Here is a 27,779-nt window from a genome sequence, read left to right on the forward strand (position 1 = left end):
TTTCACATCTGGCACTGCCGTTGCTGAGAGCTGGAACCACCTAGAGTGTGCTGAAAGCTGAAAAATGTAAATGCCAGGCTGAAAGGGAAGGGTGTGGAATGGCATTACCCACAAAGGGCGTGATGCAGGATTCTATTCGCCTACTTTTTTTTTTTATAGAGGGCTCAGCTGGAGCTGGGGAATTTTGCCCCTCTTCAAGCTAGCACCACACATAAAAGGATACCCAGAGGAGTACTAATGCAAGACAGGCATTAGTACTCCTAATAAGCAAGAGAAAGTGATGTCTCCCGAACAGCAAACAATTTGCAAGGGGGACAATTGGTCATGATTCTGGGTTTTTTGTTTTACGAAAAGCCATTTGTCTCAAAAGCGGGAGAAGGGTGTCAGTGTGATTTCCAAGTCAGGCCTGGCAGGAGTTTTGTCTGAAGCTGTGCTGGAGCTCACCTTGTCGTTTTTGCATGCTGCTTCTGAAAAGGCAGTTGTGCAAAGGCGGGAAGATCTTGGAAGGTTTCAGGTCACGAAGCTCTTCTGGTGGAAGAAGACTTGAGAACAGTTGGAATGCTGGGAGTTTGCTAGTTTACAGTTGGCAAATGAAACCAGGATTTGATATAGTGACATCTTTCACTTCATTTGAGTCTCTTCCCTCAGCTGCTTTGCGCTTCTTAATATGGGATAATAGTCAACTAAGTTTTACACAGACCCATTGAAGTTAAAAGCTAGGTTTTTCAATTTCAGTGAGGCTGTTCTGAGTAAAATTTAGCTGAATCCCCCCTGTGATTTCTCATCGCTTGCTTGATTACTGAGGGCTGGATGACTGACAGCTGAATGTGTAAATGGGCTCTGTGGTGAATTAATTCTGCCTGTTTGTTTTATTACTAGTAATCGGCATCTTCAGGGGAGAAATACTCCCATTAAAGCCCACTCAAATAAATTAAAACAATAAAGGAATAAATTCATTGTATGACAACACTGGTAAAAATAGCAGTGGAACAAGACACCACATCGCTACAATGTGCTAATTAAAACGGCGTAGCTGGGTTTTTAAATCTGCTGGGCAGATGAAAGGGTAGATGCCCTGTGGTTGTCTCTTGGAAGAGCACTCCCTCTCCACAGTTGCCACTCGCCTTTAGCTCCAGCTAAAGACAGTTGAGGAAAGGTCTCTTGTCTGGCGGAGGTTACCAGCACATGGATAACTGTGGCCAAGATGCACCCTTGCGCAGGCGCACCAATCTCAAATGGTGGAGGCTGCTCTGTAACCTGGAGGCTTGGCACCTCCTGTCACAGCACTGGGTCCGTCAGTATCCTCACCAAACGAAATGTGGTGCTGGTTCTTGAGGTGGAGTGCAACCCCTCCTCCACTCTCACCAGTGACACCTCCATCTTGTCAGGAAACAGCCTCAGTTTATCAACCTTCCTCAAGTGCATCATGTTTGCCAGACACTAACTCGGCACTTTTCCTCCTATGAAGTGTAACCAGAGGTTCTGAGGTGCCATTGGTGGCCATGCATGGGAGAGGCCTTTCTCTGTGGTGGCGCCCTGTCCCTGGAACTCGCAGTTGCATAACAGACCTCAGCAACTCAGCATTTGGCTAATCTACTTTATTCACATATAAACACCCACGGAGCACTGCAACATGGCTCCCTCTCTCTCTCTAGCATCAGACAGCAAAGAGAAAGAACAAAGGACAATAGTCCCACTTCACGGAACACAGTAACACAAACATCCTGTCTCTGTCACTTCCCACTCTGTGGAATGTAAACATACACCGTCATGTGAAAGACAATAATCCCATGACTGCAAACACAGGGAATGAATCTTCAACAAGGGAAAGGGTGAGGGGAGAGGCAGAAAGAGAACCACAGTTGTTTCACTTCATTATTTCCTGGAGATATCTGGTTTCTCTGGTAAGTGAAACTTTACAGCTGCACATCCCCCTGCAATTTTTTTCTTCTGAGTCAGGAAAGCAGTCCTTTAACATGCCTGTCCCTGTTCCGAATTGCAAAACAGTCAGTCAGTGTTCTCCCCGTTTTTACTCCTGAGCCAATATGCAGACTGCCACAATATCCATAGTTCGCTCAGCTGAAGCTTGGCTGCTCTGTCCATTTCGGGCTCTTGTCTAGGGATGCTGGAGAGCTGTGTTGGGAGCAGAAATTGCCATGTTCACTTACTCATTGTGTTTCCGTAACAGAAATCAACCCAGCAAATAAAATTGGTGTTTGCTGCCACTGTTGTTTTCAGTCCACAAAGCAACATGTACCCTGTTTCTCATATTTTAAGACATACCCATAAAATAAGCCATAGCAGGAATTTTAAGCATTCAAGGAATATAAGCCATACCCCGAAAATAAGACATAGTGATAGGCACAGCAGCAATGCCGGCCGCGGCAGGAGGAGGAGGAAAAAAATAAGACATCCCTTGAAAATAAGCCATAGTGTGTTTTTTTTAGGAAAAAATAAATATAAGACATGTCTTATAATATGAGAAACACGGTACTGGATTAAATTGTGTGCTCTCCCCCCACCCCCAATTTGCATGATGTTTCCCTTGCTTTGAAATGAACAAGGTGGAATAATGTAAGGACAACATAATAACATCAGTTACGAAATTTTGCCACGTTGGACAGTGAGACAGATAATGTAGTGTTGGGTGGAAGATGAACTGCAGTGGAATGGAAACAGTGCTGCATGAGAAAAATACAATAAAATACACTTTTTTCACAATGAGGGATGTTGCTGTATCCCTGGCACTGAGAGAAACTGCCAGTGGGGAAATTGGGAACCTGTGGCCCTTCATAGAATCATAGAATTGTAGAGTTGGAGGGGAGACCAAGGTCCAACTCTCTATAATGAAGCAATTTCAGCTAAAGCATCCATGACAGATGGCCATCCAGCTTAAAAACCTCCACAGCAGGAGAGTCCAGCAACTTCTGAGGGAGTCCATTCCACTGTTAAATGTCTCTTTCCATCAGAAAGTACTTCATGAGATTTAGGTGGAATCTCCTTTTTGGTAACTTGAAGCCCTTGCATTGTGTCCTACCCTCTGGAGCAGGAGAAAACAAGCTTACTCCATCTTCCATGTTACAACCCTTTAGATATTGGAATATGGCTATCCTATATCCTCCCGGTCTCCTCTTTTCCTTACTAAACATACCTAACTCCCTCAACCATTCCTCATCAGACTTGATTTCCAGACCCTTGGTCACCCACAGGTTCTCCCTCCTTGTCATAAGGCGAATAAGAAGAGCTCAGCATGCCCCCTTTTGGTGCTAATATAATGATTTCCCAACAATTTGAGCTAGGAATACTGGAAAATAGAGTCTTTGCCATCTCAGCTACTTTGAAGAACCAGCTGAAGGGCTTGCCACATTTCCAGCTAATCACATTTTCCACTTGCATTACTAAAATAAGAATGCCGGTTGTGGCTTTTGAGCTTGTCCACGATAAGTCTCCGGTGCAATCTTCAGTTTCTCCCAGCTCCTGTTATAAGTCTGTCCTCATTTCACTTTCCTGTACAGCTCCAAAGATCATATTCTGTTGTGTGATTGGGCTGTTTCCCATTTAAGATGGCACACTAATTCCTTAAAATTCACATTATATTTACTCACTTGGAGTCATTGGCTCATACCTACCTTTATGAACTTCCAATAGAACTTTGGTTGTGGTAGCCACTTCAAAGGTGGTGGTGGGGAGGGTGGGGGGCAGATGGAGGGTGGGGAGGAACCTTCTAGAACTTCTGGTAAAAACCCTCCTTTGTGGTGGGTAGATAAGGGTTTGAGGGCAGGTAAGGGGAATTGATTTGAAAGAGCTGAGTGCATGGAAAACATACTTAAGGGAACATTTGAGGGGGAAGAAAGAATAGAGGAGTTGAAGGGAGTGATTCTTCCTAGGGTTTCTTTTTCTTCTGACGCTGAGGACAAACAGTGGAATGACTGATGGAGCTGCTCTACTTTGAATGCCAAGCTCAGCTTCACAAACATTGGCATTCCTCAAGGCCAAACATTAAATCTTGACAGAATGGCGAGACAGCCTCAGGTAGGCATGGAGGGGCAGCCGTTCTGACATTTTTATTTTTATTTTATATTTATGCACGTATTTATTTGAGCATTTATTTCAGTGTAAATTCAGCTTTTGGGACAGCTCACAGCATATAAACTTTCAATTGCATAACAATGGGACTGTGTGTGTGTGTGTGTGTGTGTGAGAGAGAGAGAGAGAGAGAGAGAGAGAGAGAGAGAGAGAGAGAGAGAGATACGCAGTACCCGATTTAGGGCAATGCAGACAATTCCCCTGCACAGGGTACTGAGCCGAGGGGGCACGAAGGAGGAGGAGGAGGAGGAGGAGGAGGAGGAGGAGGAGGAGGAGGAGGAGGAATGATTGTGGAAATAATAAATGTTTAGGAGCGGGTGCCAAATTTAGTCATCGCTCAGGGCACCATATTAGCAAAATCTGTCCCTGATATATATGCAAATTTAGAAATGATTGCTCTAATTCAAGTAGAAATACAACACATCTCATTATGGTGGGGCAGTCACCAGGGGACTTGTGTGCTTGTTCAGTCTTCTGACCAGGTGCTGCTAGCAGTTGACCGGCAGCTTCGGAGCTCCTGCTCTCACTTTTTATGGTTCTTTAGCTTTAACCAGACTTGGGCTGGACAGCCAACCAAACACAGGACTGTTACATATAGTGTAGGTCACATGACTGCCCTGATCACAAACATTCCCTGCCGCAGTTTCTCACCCAGCTAGGGGACATTACTAGATCTTGGGTCTTTCCTTTCTTCTACCCCCTCATCGCCACTCCTACTTGCCCACTTTCATTTCTTCCCAAACTTCCCTGGCAGCAAGAAGGTCCGATTAGGCCCTATAACACTTCAGGAACAGTATCCCAGGTTCCCAGTTCCGTGGGAAATGGTTTCCTGGGGGCTTGAGCCACACAGTGCTGCTTCCAGGCCCAATGAACATCAGCTTGGGTGTGTGTGTGAGAGAGCTGGCTCCATGTCCTTTCAGCCAGAAACCTGAAATCCCCAAATCTCTTGGGGATGTTTCAGGTGTTTTTGTTTTCTTTACCCTAGTTTTAAGACTCTGCTTTCCCCCTCAGTGACACTAGAAAATGTCATTCTGGCCTATTACTCCACTGCCACCCTTTGCCAGTTCCCCTCAAGAAACCTCCTGAGGCAGCTGTGCCAGACACAGGACTTTGCCAGTCAACAGCCTCCTGTTGCGTTGCACAGGCAACATGTTATGTCTGTATGCGTGCTTGGTAGGTTGTCCAAGCCGCTCGGAACAGACTCCTGCCTGTTGTGTGCTGCTTTGTCAGACCACAAGCATGCAGGTCTCACTTGGCAAAGGAAACCACCTTAGTCAGGAGACAGAGATGCATCTAGAGGAAGGGAACCCTAGTGCTTAGGAATAAAGGTGCTATTCAAGGGCAATGTAGGTCAGGGCCTGGATGGCACAGGAGTGGCTAGATTTCCTCCATCCAGAAAAAGATTTCTTGGAACAGCTTGGTTTGGGGAAGGGGGTCGAAGGGTGGAGAACAGAACTGATCCAGTCATCAGTTTTACAGGGGTGCATCAATTGTATATTTGAGAGTAAAAAGCTTGTCACATTGCATTCCACAGGTGGGCAGTGTAGCACACAACCAAAGGCACGAAGAGTGTGTCGGCCAAAGTTGGTGGACAGATTTCGCCTGTACGGACCCAGTTGATCTTTATGATCATTGGAGGAGGCCCTCCACGGTTAGTGGATTGCCACCTAGAGACAACACTGAAGTGGGCCTTTTCTGCATATATGTGACATCAAGCATGGGGGCCGTGGCTTGTGTAAAAACAGCCTTGTGGGCCAAATTATAACCCTTTCTGGGCCTATTTAGGCCCTTGGCTGAAGTTCCCCGCTACTGCTTTTAGGAAAGGGATAGGCAACTTGAGTGTGACAGTTTTACAGAATTGTTTCGTGAATTTTGCATGCACCCACCTTCATATTCTGTCTAACAGCACAATCTACCCATGTCTATTCAGAAGTAAGTCCTGTCAAATTCAGTAGTAAACAACATTAGGATTGTAGCCTAAATTGCTTCCCTGCCATTAAACAATATTTATTTTTGGAGGAGTTTACCTTTAAATGAGAAAACCATGGAGTCAGTTTATAGCATAATATGTGGACTAAGGAATGGTGACAGTGAGAAAGTGTCGTGAAGGCTGGCTCCTCCTTCCTTGCATCTCCTGAGAGAGCCTTTAAGACAAAGAGAGATGTTCAAGCTAATACTCTTTTTTTAAAAAAGCTTTGTCTTTCTACTTCATTTCCCATACTCTCTGTGGCATGTGTCACATAGGGCATGTTGGCCTAGTATAGCTCCTACAGAGCCAACAGTTGGGTGGGGTGGGGGCAAGGAGATGGGTCTGTTGACCAAAATATTGGTTTTCTGAGCTACCTTACTTTTATTGTAGTAAAAAAGATGGTGTTTGGGAGCACCATAGTTTAGGGAAGCAACTCTTCAACCAAAGTGACAAGAAAATGCCCCGTGTGGAAAAGAAGTCTAGACTTTAGGTCCTTCTCTGCTCTTTGTTAACAGTATTACATATGGCCCTATTAATGGGAGTGGTGTAAAAGTTGTATGCATGTTAGCATTACAGGTGAAAATACTCTTAATTTTAGACTGTCCTGGAGAGCAGTGGGCGATATATGTTTATTATGGCCTGGAAAAAGGACAACAACCACCACTTTCAGTTTTGACAGATGTTTCTTGGATCTGCAGGAATCCAGTAGAGAAAGGCATGCTGCTCTTGTGCGTTTCCCATTTCCCCCATTTGTGGTCATTGCCAAACATTTAAAATGTTAGCATTAACCAAGGAGGAAAGGTAAACAGGATCTAAATGCAGTTACCCCCTTCAGATCAATACTCTTCCCAAAAGCAACAAAGACTGCCTTTTTTAAAAAGATCTTCTGGATCACTTTTTAGAATTGCTGCTTCCAGGAAGGTCAGTGGCTGTAATTGTTGCCCAAAGCTATAATTTCTGGCTTTAAGACAGCTCTTTCATTTCCCCCTCTTTTTATATCTTGGGCAGATGCAACAGGAAGTGAAAGGGTGGCTGAATTCAGTAACTGACGGGGCAGTAGCATACTCTACAGACTACAGATGCAAGTACATTCCGCTTCTGTGTCTTTTCCAAGGACATGATTCACTCGTGTCTAAGGACCTTTAAATCTCACAATTGATTTCAATGGGAGAGCAATCATTCCTGCCGTCTTGTGTTGTGCCCTGGATTCCCAGTTTGTCATGCGACCCAGCTAGTGGTTTACGTCCAAGGTTGTGAGCTATGCATTTTGGGATCTGTTCCTAATCATTGCTGTACTGGGAAACCCTGTTGGCTTCAGCCTGCATGATGTCACCGTCTGCTGCCTTGAAATCTGGAGCGCTGTCCCTTCGGTTCCCAGCCAGTTGGATTCGTCATTTGGTGCGTGTCCGATCAGTACGCAGGTCTAACGCCAAGAGGGAACTACAGCAAACACGTAACGTGTCCCTGAATCCTCATCCGGAGGATATCATTCTAAATGTCTCCCAGTCAATTAATGGTACCCTTCAGGAGCGCAGCCTCATTCTGATTAATAGTAAGGTTGTAGGTAGTGAATATTTCTCTCATTACAGAGACTGTGTTCAAATAGGTCTTTGTGGTGCCCACAGCAATGGACGGTTCTCGGGATTACTCAGCACTCGTGATTAGATGCTTAAATGAGCATTTCCCTCTTTGAGTGTTTGTGGCTGTGTTCCAGACAGTAGTGCTTTATGGCCTGTTCACATCCTTTTGCCAAACCACAGGTTCAGGCTTGTTAGACCCACATTGTTCAGTGCCCTTGGCCCTTTTCCCCTTTGTCTCCTCTTACATGCCTGCTTTAGAACGAAGATGAACGGCAGCAGTTTCCACCTCAGAAATTGGGGGGTTAGTGGGCAGAAATGGGAATCCAACCAATGCCCTACTCTGAATCTGTGAGGAAACCTGGCACATTTTGGCATCAGGTTCCAGATGTGCAAGGCGCTGTGTGTGCTTTTCCAGTTCTTGACATGCTAAATTGGTTTGGGGGCAAAATGCAGCATTCTGGAAAATGTGGTGTTTGTTGTTGTTTTAAGAAAATTAGGTTTTTGCTCTTGAGGCTGTGAATACAGATTTGGGTGATGCCTGGCAAAATCTTGGGAGTGTAGGAAGAGGTCAGGGGTTTGAATAGGAATTCCAGATGTTGGGAGCCTCAATGCCATACATAACTTTCTGACTACAAGTAGGAAAAGGTTAAGTAAAGCAATTTGCAAATAAATTGATGAATAGAGGCCTTGGTATACAGCCCCCCCCCCCAAATCTCGGGTTGTCTTAGTAATTTTTTTTTAATTGCTTGTTTTAGCAAAGATCACAAGTAGCCCAATGGACAGGTGTACTTTTTCGTGTAAAGAGCTGAGGCTCATCCAACTGATAGCTTCTATCTGTTAGCTGCTTGTGTAGTAAACTGGAAGTAGGACAAAATGAATGGAAAGGACAAGCCTTTGAATGGAAAAAGTACTTTACACACAACAGGTTAAAAATACAGCTCATGTCTCATACTGTTCCTGTAATTGCTTCTGCCTTCTCTGTGAAGACACTGTTAGAAACTGACTCTTGCCTTTGTACAGTGGAAACTAGGTATGTTCCAGACAGACAGACACTCATCTCCCTTCAATTCAGTTTAAAATCCAGTAAATGTTAAGTGGACTAGAGGCACCTTTGTGGGACTCCCTCACACACATGTGGCCTGCCCAGCTCAGTCAGTTCAAAGCTTCCAGAGAGGAACAGGAACACTTTGATTCTTAGAAGGTTGTGAACCAGGGTTGTGTGTAATTTCCATGTACTAATTTTGTTGGTGTCTTAGGGATTGTTAATGGTTTTTATTATGATTGTATTGAGGGGGTGTGTGTCATATGTATACAAATGCATTGCCTCACTGTGGGTTGTGCATAACACACACACACACACACACACACACACACACACACACACACACTGTACAGTCAATCCATGGTGAAGGAATATATTTATTAGGACCAACTAAAATGTCACAAAATGGGGGGGGGGGTGTAGTCTTTTCAGTTCTCCAGAGCTTGTTGTTAAAGTAGGGTGTGGGGTAGAAAACAACTGGCTGGCATTGAAGCTATGGTGCCTGCATATAGTCACAGTTTTATGATGGAATATGGGAGGGAGCAGCAGGCTTGCATAGATTGGGCTGTACTAGATTATAGGAAAGTTTCAAGTTGCATCTAGGGCTGCCTAAAGGGTTGATGGTTCCAAGAAGCTTAAAATAGTTCACACAGACCCCAATTTTTGAAATGAAAAAAAAAATCCCCATTTGTCTCCATCCTTGGGTGAAACACACAGGTTCCTTATTAAGTAGGATCCAGAATAAAGCAGGAACTGGGGAGTTTTAACAAAGTTGGAGACTAATTTTAAGAGATATACATGGAGGGAGAGTCAATACAAACTAAATTGGGTACTGTTGCCTACTAAATAGTGCGGCCCTCAGAAAAGGTCCATTCTTTGATTTGTAGACACTTTTCCTCTTCATGGGGCTATTAGATTTAGAAAAAGACAAGGTAAACAATGAACAAATACATGAGTGTTAAAATCTTGCCCTTTTGGCACCAAATATCAGAAATGATTTTAGGTTCTAGGCTAGGGGTACAAATTGATCCAGGAAAAGCAAAGAGTTTGGAAGCCAACTTTGGAAACTGCAGGGATGCACTTGCCATAATTTCAAATGGAAATGCCGAAGGTCACTATTGGGATCGTTTCCAGGTCAGCATTGGATAAATATCTGATTTCTGATCGTCAAAAGCAGCAGGGCTGTTCTCTAAGCTGTATGTTCTCAAAAGGTTCCGAGGAACATTCCCTCTTTATCCTCTGCCCACTCAATTAGTATAATAAACCAAACAGGCTTAGCTTCAGATTGATTTCCTTTCTGTTTCTGAAAAAGAGTGATGGGAACCAGCTGGCAAGTCATTACAGGGCCCTGGCTTTAAAGCTATTATTGCCAACAAACTGCTGGAGAATAATAGCATCACTGTTTAGTAGAATATTACTTCCAATTTGGAGTGGTATTTTCCTTTTCCTCAGCCCTACAGGCAAGATTGATGGCAGTGGTGGTGAACTCCACGAAGTCATTCTTCATACATGGAAAGGCCTTAATGCAGTTGGATCAACCAGTGTTATTAAGTATCAGTTAATTATGTTGCTGCACTTTCTAATACATGTTGGGTATTTGGAACAGAGGATATTCTGTCCAGGGCCACTTTGCAGATTACAGAGATGATGGCGGGGGCATTTCACACATTAGATTCATTTTGTAATGCTCATGTTAGCATAGTTAGAAATTTAAAGAATTAATCAGGGATGTTGTAGCGGTGGATTTCCTGCTCTGACAGAACTATAGATGACCTTTGTGGTTCCTTATAACCTGGGAATTAGGACCTGAACAACACCTGGAGGTCCACCTCTGCCCTAAGAGTTTGAATTTTGAACTGGTTTGGAGACTCTTCCAAAAATACACACCAGTATATTCTGTTACATAGAGCTCCTTTATTAGATCAGAGTTTGACATCTGGAAGAAAATGATTTAAACAGAACAGGATTGGGGGGCTTTCAGGGGCTGGCTATGTTTGGCTATATCACACTCACTCCTGGAGCTACTCAGTTGTGTCTCTGCTAAACCTTTCAAGGGCCTTTGCCTACGAAGGATGTCACACATAGCACCTGATGCATCGTAAAGCCAGGTGGTTTCGTTCCAAGACATTGCAATATCGGAAAGGCTTCTGTGATGGGGAATCCTGCTGTGCTGATGGCTGTAATCCTGACTTCTAGTGGTGACTAAGAATCAGATCTTACCCTTCAGGAGCAACTATAGGTCAGTGGTAGATCACATGCTCTGCATGCAGAAGTTCCCACATTCAGCCTTCTCACCTTAAGAGTGAAATGAAATTGTGCCGAATTTCCCAGCACACTTTCTCCTATTTGTGTGTGTGTGGTGGTGTGCATCAGAATCGGCCACCATTCGGAGGTGGTGGCTTATATTTAGAAGCAGGGCTGTAGCGGATCTTCTCTTCCACTCCTCCTTTTGCTGCTACTTTCAATGGCATTGGCAAAGGGAGAATTCTTCCTTCAGAGTTGGACTGCTGCCCTGATGTAGCCAATCCATTTGTGGCTCCCTTGGGGCCATTTTTATAAGTGATGCTTAAATCATGTTTTTAGGTTTTTCCACATTCTGCAAATTGAAAAGGCTACACTGAGCGGAATGGACATTTGATTTTTGCAACGGCTGCCTCCTGTTTTGTCTACCGCACTAACATTCAGAAAATAATATTTCTGACTATAAGGTGTTCTTCAGTTCCAGCTAAAACTGTTCCCTGTTATGAATAGAAAATATGATTCAGTTCACATTTAAAGGTGAGTTCCTGAAACAATGCACGAACCGAAGCAGCCATTCTTCAAATTTTGCGCTTCCTTGAATTTTGCATTGCAGTTCTCCAGCCAAGTAACATGCACCAGAATGCAGGCACCAGGGTAAAGTGTGCATAAGATGCATATATTAGTGAAAATAACATTAAAATGCATTTTACTAGGGAAAAACCACTTTGCAGAAAGGTGTATATTAAAAGAAATTAGCACTCATGAGGGCTTTTTAAAATAATACTAATTGCAAGCTGCTGTGGAAATGTGGGAAACTGAGCTTAAGGTTGGAAAACTGAGAAACCAAAATTAACAGGTTCCCCCATCCCTAGTTCTAACTGAGATAGGCTGCAGTAGTTTAATATTGGGAATAGCTGAGTATAAACAAACAGAAGTATTATGGATTAAGGCATGGGTCCTGCATATCTATGGTTGCTGACTCCTGAAAGGCAACGTTTTGGTCCTTGGTTGAAACCCAGCCTAGTAGTTCCAAGAGGGGTGTGGAACTCATGCACTCCTTTTTATTCTCTACCCACACAAGCAAAAGCCATGATCAGAGTTCAGGGACATATTGCAGCCAGCCAATAGCGCTGTAGGTGGGTGCCAAGCAGGGGTGGTAAGGAGCATGGTTGGGTTATGTGGCCTGGGTAGGGTCCCAAGAGCCAGACAGAGAGGCTTGGAGAGCTGCATTTGACCCTGGACCTGTGGTGCCCTACCCCCGGAGCACAGCTATTCCTATTACTCAACCAATCCCCTCCCTTTTTGACTTTCCAGGTAAACTGACCTGATCCACACCTCCCAGACTGATGTGAAGATTAGGATGCAGTTATTCATTAGATTTCACAATTCTGCAGTAGAGCTCTTGGCATTAAAACCCACATCAAACAGCCTTTACAATACATCTAGAGAAGCTTACATTGAGACAGAACAAACATTTCAGTATAGATTTTGTGATAAGATAAGGTCAGGATTCACCTAGTGAGCCTGTCAGCCAAAGCCCTGCAAAAGGACTTCTGCTTGTGTGAGGGAGCTCTCCATTCTCTCTCTCTCCCCCCCCCCCCCCGTGTCCCTCCTTGAAATTAGCTTGGGAATCTGAGAAGCCCCAGAACAGCATGCAGAGGGAGGAGAGGGGCATCATAGCTGTCAGCTATTCCGCTAGAGGTGGTGGTGAGGAACAGCAAATGAGCCTCATGTACTGCCCACTGTGCTGCTTCCATTTCTCTTATCTGCCATATATATGGGTGCATTCTGCACTTACGTGAAGATAGATAGATAGGTGATAGAGTGGCTTGATAACTGGGTCACAGAGCCAAGCAATTCCCTATTCAGGTCACTGTATTGTCCAAAACTACAATGCTTGAGTGGGGCTTGCCATGGCTACTAGCACAATCAGTAAATATAATGCACTGGTGGTTCCCTTGATAGCTCATATGCACACTCTCCGAAACAAGATCTCAAATCCTAACTTTGCCTGTACTTTGCGGGCTACGAACATTTATCCCATTCCCACTCTTCATGTTTAGTTTCCCCAAAACTGGCTGTTGAGATTCTCTTTACAGTGGAAGCCCTACACCACATATCACCCTGCTGCACTCCGCATGAAGAATTATGTAACTGCCCTCAGGCTACTTGTCCCTTTCTTTAAGTGTACTCTTTAAGTGTGTTTTCATAAGGCAAGCTTTCATCTCCGCTTTATGATCAGCTCAGAGTAAGCAGAGCTAACCTGTGGCCCTATGGATGCTGCTGAGTGACAGTTTCCATGCCCTCAGCATTGCCTATGCTGGCTTTGGCTGATGCGAGCTGGTCTCCCAACAACCTCTGCAGGGCCAAAGGTTAGCCACCTGGCGGAGAGATTTAGAGACTTCTGACAACTTGATAAATAACTGCGCCAAAGGGTCATTTATATATCCATGTGCAATGTGTATCTGACAATGGAGGATTGCACTCCTTGCATCTAACAAAATGACCCCAAGTTCACAAAAGCTTATGCCGTAATGAAAAACTGTTAGTGTTTAAGGCATCACAAGACTCTCTGTTGTTTTAGGAAGAAAAAAAGTCTTAACTGCGCCCAGTTGCTTTTTAGTTTTCAGGTGTTGCAAAGATGCCAAAATGAGGTTCCAAAAACCATATTAGAACCATGTCTTCAATTAGGCCAGCCGAAATAGTGTGCAAACTCTGGAGTTCTCAAGAACTCTTCCAAGGGGAACAAATTAAGCAGTGAGTCTCCTGGGCTGATAGTCTTATACGCAGGAATATACAGTACATGGATCTGTTGTGCATGCTCCAGTGCTCCCCTCCTCTCTTCCCAACACAAATGCTCTTGTACACATTGTAAATATCATCTTGGCTTGAGGAGAACAGCACTGCTAGCCTCCTGTTGCCTTCTATTGAGAAATCCCTTGATCAAGCCCACACAGCAGAAAGGGGGCATTTCCCCTTGACCACACAGAGCAGATTGCTACCACTACTTAGTGAAGGTAAGCCTAAAACACAAAGTTGTCTTAACACCACGGGAGGTGTATAGGCAGTTTTAAAACTAGTTTTTGAGTTACACATATCTACAGTTCTCATTTGCCAGGAGGTATCTGTATGAAAGCTAGTTAGTTAGCAAGTTTCTAACACAGGCACCCCCAAACTGCGGCCCTCCATATATTTTGGCCTACAACTCCCATGATCCCTAGCTAACAGGACTAGTGGTTGGGGAAGATGGGAATTGTAGTCCAAAACATCTGGAGGGCCGAAGTTTGGGGATGCCTGTTCTAACATGTTAGGTGTTGTCAATCCAGGGCTGAGTCCAATTCAATGCCAGTTCTTCCCCTCCCCCCCCTTTTTTGTATGTGGTTTGGTGCACGTTTTGTGGCTGGGTGTTTTCCATGCATTGTCTTGGAGCTGAGATCGACATTGGAAATTCCCTTTGTGCTTTGAGTTATGTCTCTTCCCAGGCAAGAGAACTTGTTCTAACAGTACCAAAATCCAGTCAGTTTGGATTAGGTTTGAACATTTCCAATCTAGGACAGGGCAGAGAGAAGACTGAAATGCAGAATGGCACTTGGTTCCCCATATCTAGCAAAGCTCGCATGACAAGCTCTTCCTATCACCCCCGTTAACGGTACCTTTGTGGGCATGGGTTGTGGTTACTTGCAACATCGCACTTCTTCAGTAACCTGCTGCTTTCTCCTGACTTTTTGCATCAGCTCACAGATCACTTGCCCTTTAGCAACTGCCAGCCTTGCATATAGGCACTGCATTTGCCCAAACTGAGTAACTTCCCCTTCTGTCATGTGACAAGCATGTGGTAGGGCTGGTGATATTTTTATGGATGATTAAATTCTCCCCCCTCCCCTGCTGATTTCCACAACCACTGCAAGCTATCAGGTTATTCACTGTGTAGGAATGTGACCAACCTTACTTTCTCTCCCCCCCCACTTCCCTTAGCATGTTGACTTGATTTCCCAAGTACAAAGCAGTATAAAGGTAAAGGGACCCCTGACCATTAGGTCCAGTCGTGACCGACTCTGGGGTTGCGCGCTCATCTCGCATTATTGGCCGAGGGAGCCGGCGTACAGCTTCCAGGTCATGTGGCCAGCATGACAAAGCCGCTTCTGGCAAACCAGAGCAGCACATGGAAACGCCGTTTACCTTCCCGCTGTAGCGGTTCCTATTTATCTACTTGCATTTTGACGTGCTTTCGAACTGCTAGGTTGGCAGGAGCTGGGACCAAGCAACGGGAGCTCACCCCGTCACAAGGATTCGAACCGCCGACCTTCTGATCAGGAAGCCCTGGGTCCCTGACACAAAGCAGTATAAGAACATGCATATACTTGCTTTCTCAAGCCAGGGGCAATGGCATTTAGATTAGTGGTCTGTTACTTATGACTTACAGCCTGGAGTTCAAAAGCTTGTTCCCCTTCCCCCTAGCATGCTCATCCTGATTCTTCATATTCATGTTTCTACCACAAAGGATCTAGATTTGCTATTTCGAACATGCCGCCTCGAAACCCACCTACTGTGGCACCTACCGCAGGACCAGCAGTGCTGCAAAGAGATGTTTTGGCCAATCAGTTCTGTTCTGTGCTGATTTGTTGTTATCCCAGCAGTAATGAGAATACAGAGCATAGGCCTAGGGTTTGTCATCGTCCTATAAGCCGTGGATGGCTTTGGGGCAAATTCATGAAGGATTATGCTATCATAATGAAGGGCATGCTTTGCTTCCACAGACAGAGGCAGTGACGCTTCTGAATACCAGTTGCTGAAAATCACAAGTGGGGAGACTGCTATTGCACTCAGGTCCTGCTTGCAAACTTCTGGCAGGTTGGCCACTGTGAGAACAGGACACTGGACTAGATGGGCCACTGGGCTGATCTGGCAAGTTCTTCCTGTGTTCTTACATTGAGCCTACTACAATAACAAATACCTTCAAGTTCTTATTATGGGGAGCAAAACTAATGAGCATGCCCTTCTTACTTTTTTTCCAGAATCCTGGCCCCCTGCCTCAATAGGGTTCTTAGTCATTGCCATGAATGAATGTTTAAAATCTGCCTTGACAGGTTTCTGCGTTTTAATTGGTAAGCCACTGGCAGTGATGCAGACTCAGAACCTCACACATGAGCAGCTCAGCAGAGTGTGGCAGCTTGGCATGCGTTTGATCAGGCCTCATCCCAGCACCACAATGGCTTCCCCTTGCTGCAGGCTGAGGGTTCACTGGGTTGAGCAAGCCAGCGACTATTACTGACAGCCACCACTTCTTGGGTAATTGCCTGGGGAGTCTGGCCCAGCGGGAAGTGGTCTATCCTTGTGCCCACAGGGCTCTAATTATTTAGCAAGTGACGGGTGAAGGGTTTAGGTACTGTAAATGAGAAGTACTAAAGAAGGCAAACCACAGAATTTTGGTTTCCCTGTCTTGGACAATGAAATGCAAAAATAAGAAATGCAGTAGAATTAAACAACAAACCAGGATAAAAAGCGGAGCACAGAAATATAGGGTTGTATGTGGTGTGCTTTGGTCCATGGGGTCACGAAGAGTCGGACACGACTAAACGAGAACAACAATTGTGATATAGCGCTATGTGAACATTCAGTCATCAGTGCAAGGATTTCTGCTTGCAAAATGGAACAGTCCCCTGGACTGTTCTAGGGGTTCTCCCAACCCTCTGTAGCAGGTGTGTGGAGGGGACAAGGGAGGTGGGGAGGAGACAGAGGGGGCAAAGTCCTGCTGCACAAGTGGATATCTTTGCGCTGGTGGAACAACACCCTAAACGTAAAATACAAATCATAGAAGCAGAATTAAGACATAAAAGCCAACAAGAATAAAAAACAACAGAGATAAAAATAGGCTAATTTGGGAAGGACTGGGAGAAAAGAAAAGTTTGTAATAAAGGCTGAGAACATCACAATGTTGGGGATTCCTTCACTTCTAAGGGAAGAGAATTTCAGAGAACTGGTGCCACAGCACAAACAGCATGTGCCCATTTGTCATATTTTATTTTGCTTTCTACTAGTATTTTTGCTACTACTGCTTTCTTGTTTTATTTACCATTTAATGTTTCAGTGTGTTGATAGCTTCAACCCTTAATAATAATAATAATAATAATAATAATAATAATAATAATTTTATTGTTTATACCCCGCCCATCTGGCTGGGTTTCCCCAGCCACTCTGGGTGGCTTCCAGCAAAATATAAAAAATAATAAAAAATGTCAGACATTAAAAACTTCCCTGAATGTTTTCTAAAAGTTGTGTAATTCTTTATTTCCCTGACATCTGATGGGAGAGCATTCCACATGGATACTTTGAAGGTGTCTCTAACAGAAGAGTGTTGTTGTTGTTGTTTAGTCGTTTAGTTGTGTCTGACTCTTCGACTCTTCGTGACCCCATGGACCATAGCACGCCAGGCACTCCTGTCTTCCACTGCCTCCCACAGTTTGGTCAAACAGAATAGTGTTATTCTTCTCTAATCTTATTCTTCTCGAATCTTATTCTAATAATTTTTAGTGGGAGGAAACAGTGAGAAGAGGAGCAAGCGAGATGACCTGTATATCAGACCGACTGTGCTTTCCAACTCCCTTGGGAAGTTTTTTTTGCCAGGCTTAGGTGTTCATCTCAACCCAGGCATAACAGAGCACATGTGAAAACCATTTTCCAGGCAGAATCTTCTCTTTGATGCCTACCACCCAAGCATCTCAGTCAGATACTACAACCAATCTGGTACCGTCCAGCTGTTTGGACTACAGTCCCTGCCAGCAGATGCTGGAGGTCATCAGGTTGGCAAAGGCTGACACGTGTGTGTGTGTGTGTGTGTGTGTGTGTGTGTGTGTGTGTGTGTGTGTATTCATTCATTCATTCATTCATTCATGAAACAGAGCTGCTAGTGGCACTTTTTGAAACTTCCCCCTTTCCTTTCCAGCTGCAGAGGACAGGATTCTGAAGTCCGGTTGGCATGGAAAGTCTGGTCGAAGTCCACTTCAGGCTCTTTACCACGGTGATCAGGTGAGTGAACGTGAAAAGGGAAAGTGGAAGGGCGTGGAGGGAACTGGCAAGAGTTGGGGAGTGCTGATTGTGTGTCAAAGTCCAGGCAACACACAAGGGCTGCTATGATGCAACTTCAGTGTTACTGTCTGCAGAGGGAGATGTGCATTTCTTCTTCTTTTTTTATAGGATAACTTTGCACCCAGGCCACAAATTTTTGACCCATTTTATTCTGCCTTGGTTGATAATCAAAGAAAGGTGGTGGGCAGAGGAGGTAAATTACCAGTTTGGTGGTTTTGTGTATCTGGAAAGGGCATTAAGTCGCTCTCATGCCCTGGCCACCTTGCTTTCAAAGCACCCAGCAAGCAAATCAGGAGCAAGTCTTCCCAAAGCAAATCAGGAGCAAGTCTTCCCAAGTCTCCTCTGTGACCCTGTTGACTTTTTCTCTCTCCAGATAGTTTGCAGAAGTTAGAATCAGTGGCATCAAATGCTTCTGCTGCATAGCTCAGGCTCTTGAGCTGCAAGTATTCTGGGAGGCTTCTGGCAAATATATCTAGAGCTAGAAAATTGGGTGGAGTTATTTCTCTCTTAGGGGTTAGACTCAGCTGTCACTCCTGGGGATCTAACCTGCCAACTTTCGCATGTTAAAAGCATGTGCTCTACTGCTGCACAATGGCTTTCCCCAAAGGTCCACAGCTGTCCCTGCTGTTGCTCAAAGATTTGGTCTAGCATGAGCTTTATCCCCATAGGTTTATACCCTACAAACAGTGGATGACTTAAGCAATCCTATGTCTGGATTGTACCATTTTAGGTTGCAGGGGGAGGCATGCATGATTTAACAATTCCCTACACTTTTCTTTTTTAAAAACCTAATTGCTGGTAGCAATAATCCTTAACCTTTCCCGCTGATGAGGCAATTACCTATTTGGGGTGATTTTTTTTGTATGTTTGGAGGATCATTCATGGACATCGACCCCCACCAGCAATTTGAAATGGTGCAGTCCAGGTAAAGGTTTTGCCACCTTATCCGATGCCCCTGACTGCTTGGCCACACATTTAGCAATGTGATTTATGCTAGGGGACTGATGCCTGGCACGGGCGACCTAGCAACAAGGAAGGTAGGAAACTCTCCGCAGTTCAGATACCACACGATACTCCCTGTGTGTGGCTGTTGGAAATGGAGCTTGCCAGAATACATTTTATTTTCTCCTCGTAACCACCTCCTCTTGCCTTCCTTTTGTCAATTAATTTAATGGAAACGGGAGAAAATGAAAGCCAGATAACTGCTCCCACAGCAGCGGTGATGACTCCCCAGCGAACCCATATAGGAAATGGAACGGCTGCTTTTCAGTGTTATAACGTTTCTGCCTTAATGTCTCAACTGTGTTTTTAAAGAGGAACTATTGCAAGCGCACAGCATTCTATAACGTCTAACCCTTGTGTTACACAAAAGCCGTCTGGGCCCTTGTGAAACGGGGTGAGTCAATGGCTCCTGAGGTAGTCAATAACTATGGCTTCCTATCTTAAATGTGCCCCAGCTCTGGGAGATGTGAGTTCAAATCCTGGGTCAGCTTATGAACATAGGAGCCCTGCTGAACCAGGACAAAGGCCTCTCTCTAGTTCAGCATCCTGATTCCTGCAGAGGCTAGCCAGGGAGGTCTCTTGGGAAGCCCTCTAGCAGGACCAGGAGCAGCACTATAAATAGTCCTCTCCCAGAAACTGGGATTGGGAATAATCAATCACTAGTAGCCACTGGTAGTCTTATTCCCTGTGAGTCTGCTGTCTTTCTTTTCAAGTCACTGTGTCTGAGCATTGGTCTTACTCCCCACCTAGGAAGGGACCACAATCAGATCCAATTTTGCTGGATGGCCAAAACAATAAGGTGTGATGTGCCTGCTTCACCCATCTCTCTGTCTGTGGGTTGGGGTTTTTTTATGTTAGCCCTCTTCCTTTTGAAGAGAGTGAACAAGTCTTATTTGGCCTGGCAGCTGACAATGGGTGAGTGAGAGATTGAGGCAGGCTAGGTTGAGTAAGCAGGCTCCTGGGCTGTGATCTAACAGTGCCTGACAGCTGTCAGGAACCCTCAGAAGACAAAAGTGAAGGAAGCAAAAGGTCTACCTACACATTGCACGGCCCCTCCTAGGAAGAAAACGCTGTTGCTACGTAGTGGGAGCCTTACCGGTACTTGAAAAGGTTTCTTGTTGTGTAGGCCAGATTGCGGTTTCAGAGCCGTATGTTTTTTAGTAGAAGCTCCGTGCTGAAAGCTAGGAATGCTTTTCTGGGCGCAAGACAAAGAATCTGCTTAATTGTGTAACAAAATGCAGAATGCACCCTGCACAAATGTCCAAGATTTACCACACCAACAGAGCCTTAAGCCCTCTGTGGGATGGTGTAGCTGATTCCCCCCTCCCCCAGAGAATATTTCGCGTACGGGGATCTTCAGAAGCAGGCCTTTGGCACGGCATCAGAACTTTTTTTTTAATAATAATTTTTATTGATTTTAATATAAACAAAACAAAACATAACATAATATGTATACTCCGTCCCTCTGTTCTCCCTCCCCCCACAAGTCCACTTCTGCCACCAGTAGGACCCATAGGCATTGAGAGTCGAAGGCGGTCCATTTTAAGGCTGAGTTTGTCCTCCCCCCTCCCCCGCCCCCCCTGCCACCAGGAGGCCAGGGGTGGAGAAGTACTGAGGTTTGGATTTCTCCCAGCTGCTCCTTCAACACAGACATACAAACAAACAAAGGATTTAAAAAATTCTCCAATTCTTATTATCATAACATTGTACTCGTGACTTCCTCGATTCTCTTCTTCCTGGTATTCTTAATTTCTTGCTATGATTATGGCGGATTTTCTGTTCTTAATTCAAAATCTTTTCCTTAAAATATTCACTTTGACCTTTTCCTTCTTCGTGCCACCCCCCCACACACACGGGTCCCCTCCTGCCACAAGAGGCACCCGTGAGGTGCGGCCTTCCAAAGGAGATCCATTTTTGTGTCTGGGTTTCCCTCCACCCCTTCCTCCCCCCTCAGAGCCCCCCCCCCCGCCACCAGGTGCTTCTGAGCAAAGAGAGGAAGAAAGGTGGCTCTCTGCCCAGACACCTATCTGAACATAAAAATATATTTGATACAAATCTAAAATTTCCTTCCCCAGCCATTCTTCTTCCTCCCTCCAGAAAATTCAATTATTATATGCAATCATTTCTCTATTCAAAATCTTAACATTATACTTTTAAGCACTCTCCTTCCCCTCCCCTGGTGTCTTTCCCCCTATTGGACCAACATTTCCTTTAACAAGCCAAGATTTCAGAGTCCGTTATTCAACCATCCTGAGTGTCTCTTGCCTAAAATTTCACCCCACACCACATCTTTCCCATTTCCAAATCCAGGCCTCTGTCCCCCCCTCCTTCTGCATTTCCCACCCCTCCGTCGCACTTCTCCAACAAACTTGTGTGACGTTGGAAGGAGCAACCGAAGGAATAAATGCAACTGAACCCACAGCTTCAGTTCACGTGCCGAAACGAGAGCTTTCTATCTTTAACGAAATAGGAAGGAGAGAAGCAGGGGGGGACTCCTTCCATAAATTGGTGTTGCCTTGTGTTTCCTTTTAAAAAAGTGTGGGGGGGGGAGAGACACTGGTGGGGATAAGTGTAGAAGAAAGCAAGAGGAACACACATGCATGCCCTCCAAGTCAAGAATCCAGTTCTTGAACTTGTTGAGAGTAGCAAGCCCTGGGGCAGCACCATGACCTTGGAGTGGCCTGACCTGGCCCCTTCCTAACAGATGGCTTGCACAGGAAAGAACCGCAATAAGGAGCAGGGAGGCTGGGATGTTTGAATAGCCCAAGGCAGTCTCCGCTCACGTCATCCTGTCCCAGAGTTAACTTTGCCCTGCCAAGAGCACTCAGCCAGGCCTTTCATGAAGGATGCTTTGATGCTCCCTTTTCCTTTGCCTTCAGACTGTGCCCAAAACAGTGATGACTTGACACGCTTTAACAGCACCTTCCTCCTCCTCCTCCTCCTCCTCCTCCTCCTCCTCCTCCTCCTCCTCCTCCTCCTCCTCCTCCAATTCTTTGTGCACACAGCCAGGTTAGATCACCCCTTTCCAAATGCACCCGGCTGGCATTTTAAATCTTGTGCCATTTACTTATCACCTAAACAAATTAGCAGATGTACAGGGAGAGAATACACACAAATGACCCACCCCCCTGAAGCTCTGAAGGGGTCGTAAGGAGCCTCGTATCATGTGGGCACATCTACAATACAAAGCTATATCAGGGTTGTTGTGTTGTTGTTGTTTTTAAAAAATGGATGTATGCCCCACCTGTAAAAAATGTAAAAAAAGCATATGTGTGTGTGTGTGTGTACACGCGCATGCGTTTGAGTGTGTGTTTCTATAAACGTATTTAGACACACACACACAGTAAAAATATCTATAACAATAAAAACATTACAGTGTGTATAGATAAAACAGCACAACTGTGAGGATTTATAAGAATGAGTTAGAATATGCAGACTTTAAAAAATAAAGGGAATTGCAGTTAGGTGAGGGTGCTACACCTTCTTGGTGGCTGCAGACTTCTCTGGGGTATAAATATGCCTAATGTGAATGCCTTTTTTCATCACAGCAACATAGTTGAGGTAAAGGACCCCCCGGACGGTTAAGTCGAGTCAAAGGTGACTCTGGGGTTGCGGTGCTCATCTCGTTTCAGGCCGAAGGAGCTGGCGTTTGTCCACAGACAGCTTTCCGGGTCATGTGGCCAGCACGACTAAACTGCTTCTAGGGCAGTGGAACACTGCTAGGTTGGTAGAAGTTGGGACAGAGCAACAGGAGCTCACTCTGCCACAGGGATTCGAATCGGCAACCTTCAGATCAGCAATCCCAAGAGGCTCAGTGGTTTAGACCACAATGCCACCATAGTTGAACCCCACCCCTGGGAGAAACCCTGAGGATCATCTAGTCCAGTGCCCTGCAATGCAGGAATAAACTGTCCCTCCTTCCTCCTCTTACTCTTTTGCCAGCTCTGTTCCAGTCAGTGAAGAGGTAGGTGCAGTGTTTTTTTGAAGGGAAGTTGTCCCAGTAGCAGGTGATCTTCTGACAACTGCCTTAGAAAGGCCTCCAAATTCTTTATCTGCTTGACATGTAGGTGTTTGTGGCCCTGAGCGGAGAAAAGGTTGGGATCTGGCCAAATGCACTTTACCAGCCAAGTGTGCAGTGACTCTTTCCACACCCCCCCACCCCCTTCTGTCTCCTCAGTTTGAGCAGTCCTCCCTGCAGGCGACGCACCAGCGCAGGCGGGACCTGCTGAACAAGGTGTGCAACCGTTACACGCGCAAGCGACGCCTCCTCACTCCTGACGACTTGCGCCACCTGGTGGTTGACGATGTTCACGGGCTGCTGTACTGCTACGTCCCCAAGGTGGCTTGCACTAACTGGAAACGGGTCATGATGGTCTTGACCGGGCAGGGCAAGTACCAGGACCCGCTGGAAATCCCAGCCAACGAGGCGCATGTGGCTTCCAACCTGCACACCCTCTCAGAGTACAGCATCCCCGAAATCAACTACCGCCTGCGCAACTACCTCAAGTTCATCTTTGTGCGGGAGCCTCTGGAACGGCTGGTCTCTGCCTACCGCAACAAGTTCACCCGCAGCTATAACACGGCGTTCCACAAGCGCTACGGGACCAAGATAATCCGGCGGCATCGCCAGGACCCCAGCGATGAGGCCCTGGAGCACGGCCATGATGTGCGCTTCGAGGAGTTTGTGTACTATTTGCTGGATCCGCAGACTCAGCGCGAAGAGCCTTTCAATGAGCACTGGGAGCGAGTGCACTCCCTCTGCCACCCCTGTATCATCCACTACGACGTGGTAGGCAAGTACGAGACATTGGCCAAGGACTCCAATTACATCCTGCGGCTGGTTGGGGCTGACGCAGGCGTCAAGTTCCCCTCCTCCTCCAAGACCACCAGGACCAACGATGACATGACGGCTAAGTTCTTCCAGAACATCAGCCCCTTTTACCAAAGGAGGTTATTTAATTTATACAAAATGGACTACTTGCTCTTCAACTACTCCATCCCGACTTACTTGCGCACCCGATGAGTTGGTGACCAAGCACCCGGGCCTCCCTTTGCCTTTTCTGATTTCTGCTGCCAGCCAGTGAACATAAGATAGGAGATAACCCTTCCCCTCTTGTTTTGATGGTCAATCCATTGGGATTCCAGTTTGTCAAAACTGCAGCCACTGTTCCTGTCTCTTCCATTCCCTTATTTCAGTTAAAGGAATCTGCTGTTGTTTGATTATCCTTTCTCAGCCAAAGAGAATTGTTTCCAGGAGATCACAGGAATTGTGGCCTTTTTTTTGTAAGGAGATTGGAGAATCAGCCTGGAACAATCAGAGAAGCAATAAAACATGATATGCATTTTATGTGTTGCTTAATATTCCCCCAAAGCCTCTCTCTCTCTCCTCGTAGATTGAAGAAGCAGGGGTCGTGAGCCAAAAGTGTCTTATTGTGAACAATGTCTTAGTGTGAACTAGAATTTTTCTGTGAGACAAAGCCTTATTTCATGCCCCCCTCCTCGCTCTTTCTCTCTCAACCAGTGTTGGATATGACTGAGCACTTTCTGCACACAAAGCCCACCAAGTTATACTCCCAAGCAAATTCCATTCATATGACTAGACATTGCACTGGGGCAGTGCTGCTTAATAGATTGTCCATTGGAGTAGGGCGGGGTATGCACACATATGAAGGCCTGAACCAAAGCAGAAATGAAGGCCTTTCTTCAATCCTTAAAAAAATACAAGTCAACATGCAGTCATTGCATGAATGAATTGCTGCGGCTTTCTCTCTTTATGTGCATAACTCAGGAGTAGCCAACATGATACCTTCTATATATTGTGGACGACAACTCCCATCAGCCCCGACCAGCATAGCCAACAGCCAAGGATGATGGGAGTTGTAGTCCAAAGCATCTGACAAGCACAAGATAGGCTACCCTTGGCCTAGCTCACCATGGGCCTAACCAATTTAAGCTCCAGAACCAGGTTCTTTAATCTGTGAAAAAGGGGTGGAGATGGAGACAGAGTTGGGAACACTCTTGGGATTAGAAGGCTAGCAATGTTTTGTTTTACCAATCTGAGGGAAACTGTACTCTGCAACTTACCTTGAATTATAATTGAGCTTTTTGATCTGGTTCGCACAACCCAGTAAGCCAAAATATGGCTTATGGGGGACCATATGGGCATCTGGGTTCCCAGAGAGGAGCTTGCCACCGCTTTGTTCTCCCACCCTCAGCCATTTTTGCTCCTGCATTGTGCCAAGGTGCTGTCTGGACCAGAGCTTGTAGCTAAGTGATGTCTCACCAGGCCCGGCTCTAGGGGTAGTCCTGGTGGCATGGGGCGCCAGGGCGCTGTGCGGCGAAGCTGCGTGACGCCCGCCCACTAGGGCAGGGGCGCAGGAGCGATCTCCGCGCGTCGGGCACCAGGGCGCCCGACCTGCTTGATACTGCCCTGTGTCTCACTATGAGTTGTAACCAAGAGCAGGCCTTTGGTTTCTCATGTTGTGTGAACCAGGCCTTTCCCACTAGGTCTGGCTCCATAGAAGGGATCCTGCCCACCCCATAGACCTCTCCTGGCATGCGGAGAATGTAGAACATGCCTTGGAGGACTAGTCAGTTTCCTCCTTCTGGGAGATTGCCCTTGCAGTTAACCATCGTCCTCTCATGCGATTTCCAGAGGAGGGAGATAATGTCCCTGGGAAGGTGGTTGCCATCTTCTCTCTAGGAAAGCCTGCACCCTCTTTACCAATCATTATTCTTAGGAGGGAAAGAAGTGTATATTTTTAGCAGTGGCCTCCACCTCAGAGCTAGCCACTCTCCAAGCCTGAAACAAAGGAGAGGATGTAGGGATGTAACTCTGAGGTGGGGCAGGCAGCCTTCTGTATTTAGCTGCTGAGCTGTGGGCTGCTAATTGCAGCTCCAGAATAAATGCAATCCCTGTGCCCTGTAAATTAGAGGTGTCTGGAATGTTCAGAGCAAAAGCTGGACTTTTGGAAGTGGGAAATAAAAATGCCCCTTCTCTTCCAAACCCTCAACCATGCTTTTAAAAATGTTGCTTATAGTTCTTCATAACTCTTTTGTTCCGCCCTCTCTTTTGCTGCTTCAGTGCCATGGTTTTCCTGCTTTCCCAGCCAAATGGGGATCACATATTGACCCCTGTGAGGTCACAATGCCATATAACCAATTGGATTTTACTAAACGGTGAAGTCATGAAATGTACTTGGAGTGGGAGCTGTGCTTCTTTTGCTGACCCTGAGAGGGCAACTGCTTTCTCCTTTGTTTCCAGTCCTCCCGGGAAATCATTCAAACAGAAGAGGAGTACTTTCCCTAAGGGAAACACTTTTACAAAAGGCACTTCCCCTTCATGCCAGCCTCACTACATATACTGTATAGTCCAGCTATAAGACGACTGGGCGTATAAGACGACCCCCCCCAACTTTTCCAGTTAAAATATAGAGTTTGGGATATACTCGCCGTATAAGAAATACGACCCAGCGTATAAGACGACCCCCGACTTTTGAGAAGATTTTCCTGGGTTAAAAAGTAGTCTTATATGCAGGAAAATACAGTATTTATTTATTGCCTTATTAGGGTAATGTCTTGACTGTTCCCCCCCCCCATAGAATAGGCATGGGCAACCTGTGTCCCTCCAGTTGATGTTGGACTCCCATCAGCCTAAACCAGCATAGCCAATAGTCAGGAATAATGGGAACTGTAGTCCAATAATATCTGAAGGATCACAGGTTTTCATGCATGGCCTAGGACAAGAATGTAACAGTGTGTGTGTGTGTGTGTGTGTGTGTGTGTGTGTGTGTGTGTGTCCATGTCTGTGTCCTTTAATTGGAAGAGGGGATTTCTCCTCCCAAGTGGTCCATCTCTGCTTGGCACTTTCCTCAGCTCCTTCCTTTATTCTCCTACCTCTGATTCACACTCCACACATTCAAAAGCATTTTTAAACCTCCAAACTCTTGTACAGAGAAAATGAAAGGGCTAAACGCTGAAACTTGGAGCCTCCCCTGCCTTGGGGGATATGAGGCTCCCCCAGTTGTGTTTTTGCAAGTTGTGCCTCAGCTGGGCCAAGGTGCCATTCTGAGCGAAGGGGTGGTGGATTTGGAAAGAGCTGGTGCCCTTAAAAGTGTTCTCATCAGCTGGTTTTGGTTCAGGAAGAGTTTGGACAGAGAACAGTGTTCATTGATTAGGGGTGCCCTGCTCTGTACAAATCCTACACCCAGGAAGACTTGCCTTACATTAAGATTGGATTATATTAAGACTGAATGCACCATTTGCCATAGACTGGTTTGCATATTGATAATTGCTTCCCACCCCCAACCCCCAAAAAGCTGCCTTGGTTGCATGGGCCAAGCCAATCCTCCAGCATATCCATTTTTATTTTGGTGCAAAGCACTTTGAAATCCCAAAGAACTTGAATGCACTCTAGAAGTGGGAAGGTAGGAAACCTTATTCAGTGATGACCTGGGTTTTGGAGGGGAAGAACATGTTTGGAGTGGTAGAGATATTGCCTAGATATGGAGAGAGAGAGAGAGAGAGAGAGAGAGAGAGAGAGAGAGAGAGAGAGAGAGAGAGAGAGAGAGAGAGAGAGAGAGAGAGAGAGACTTGTAAGCCATGGTCAGTCTGCCTAGCTTTGGAGCATTTGTACTTGAAGAGACAATCAGTTCCGTCCAAATGGACAGTTTTGCTTCAATAAAGCTGCATTTTTGTCTCTACCACGTTACCCTTGTCTTTGTCTTTGTACATAATGCATCACCTCTGTTAACTAACTGTGCTGATAAAGAGG

General features: G+C 45.6%; 1 protein-coding gene across 1 annotated transcript in view; it reads left to right on the forward strand.

The window, feature by feature from the left end:
* The window catches only part of LOC118080755 (carbohydrate sulfotransferase 11), a 48,624-nt gene extending 20,916 nt beyond the window's left edge, over positions 1–27,708 (forward strand). Inside the window, exons 2-3 of the mRNA XM_035106483.3 lie at positions 17,862–17,944; positions 23,184–27,708. Coding sequence (XP_034962374.2) covers positions 17,862–17,944; positions 23,184–24,029 — 929 coding nt within the window. The 3' untranslated portion in view covers positions 24,030–27,708. The remainder of the gene's footprint in view (positions 1–17,861; positions 17,945–23,183) is intronic.
* Positions 27,709–27,779: the final 71 nt, after the last annotated feature.

Source organism: Zootoca vivipara, chromosome 2 (genome assembly GCF_965207765.1).
Source record: "Zootoca vivipara chromosome 2, rZooViv2.hap1.1, whole genome shotgun sequence".
NCBI lineage: Eukaryota > Metazoa > Chordata > Lepidosauria > Squamata > Lacertidae > Zootoca > Zootoca vivipara.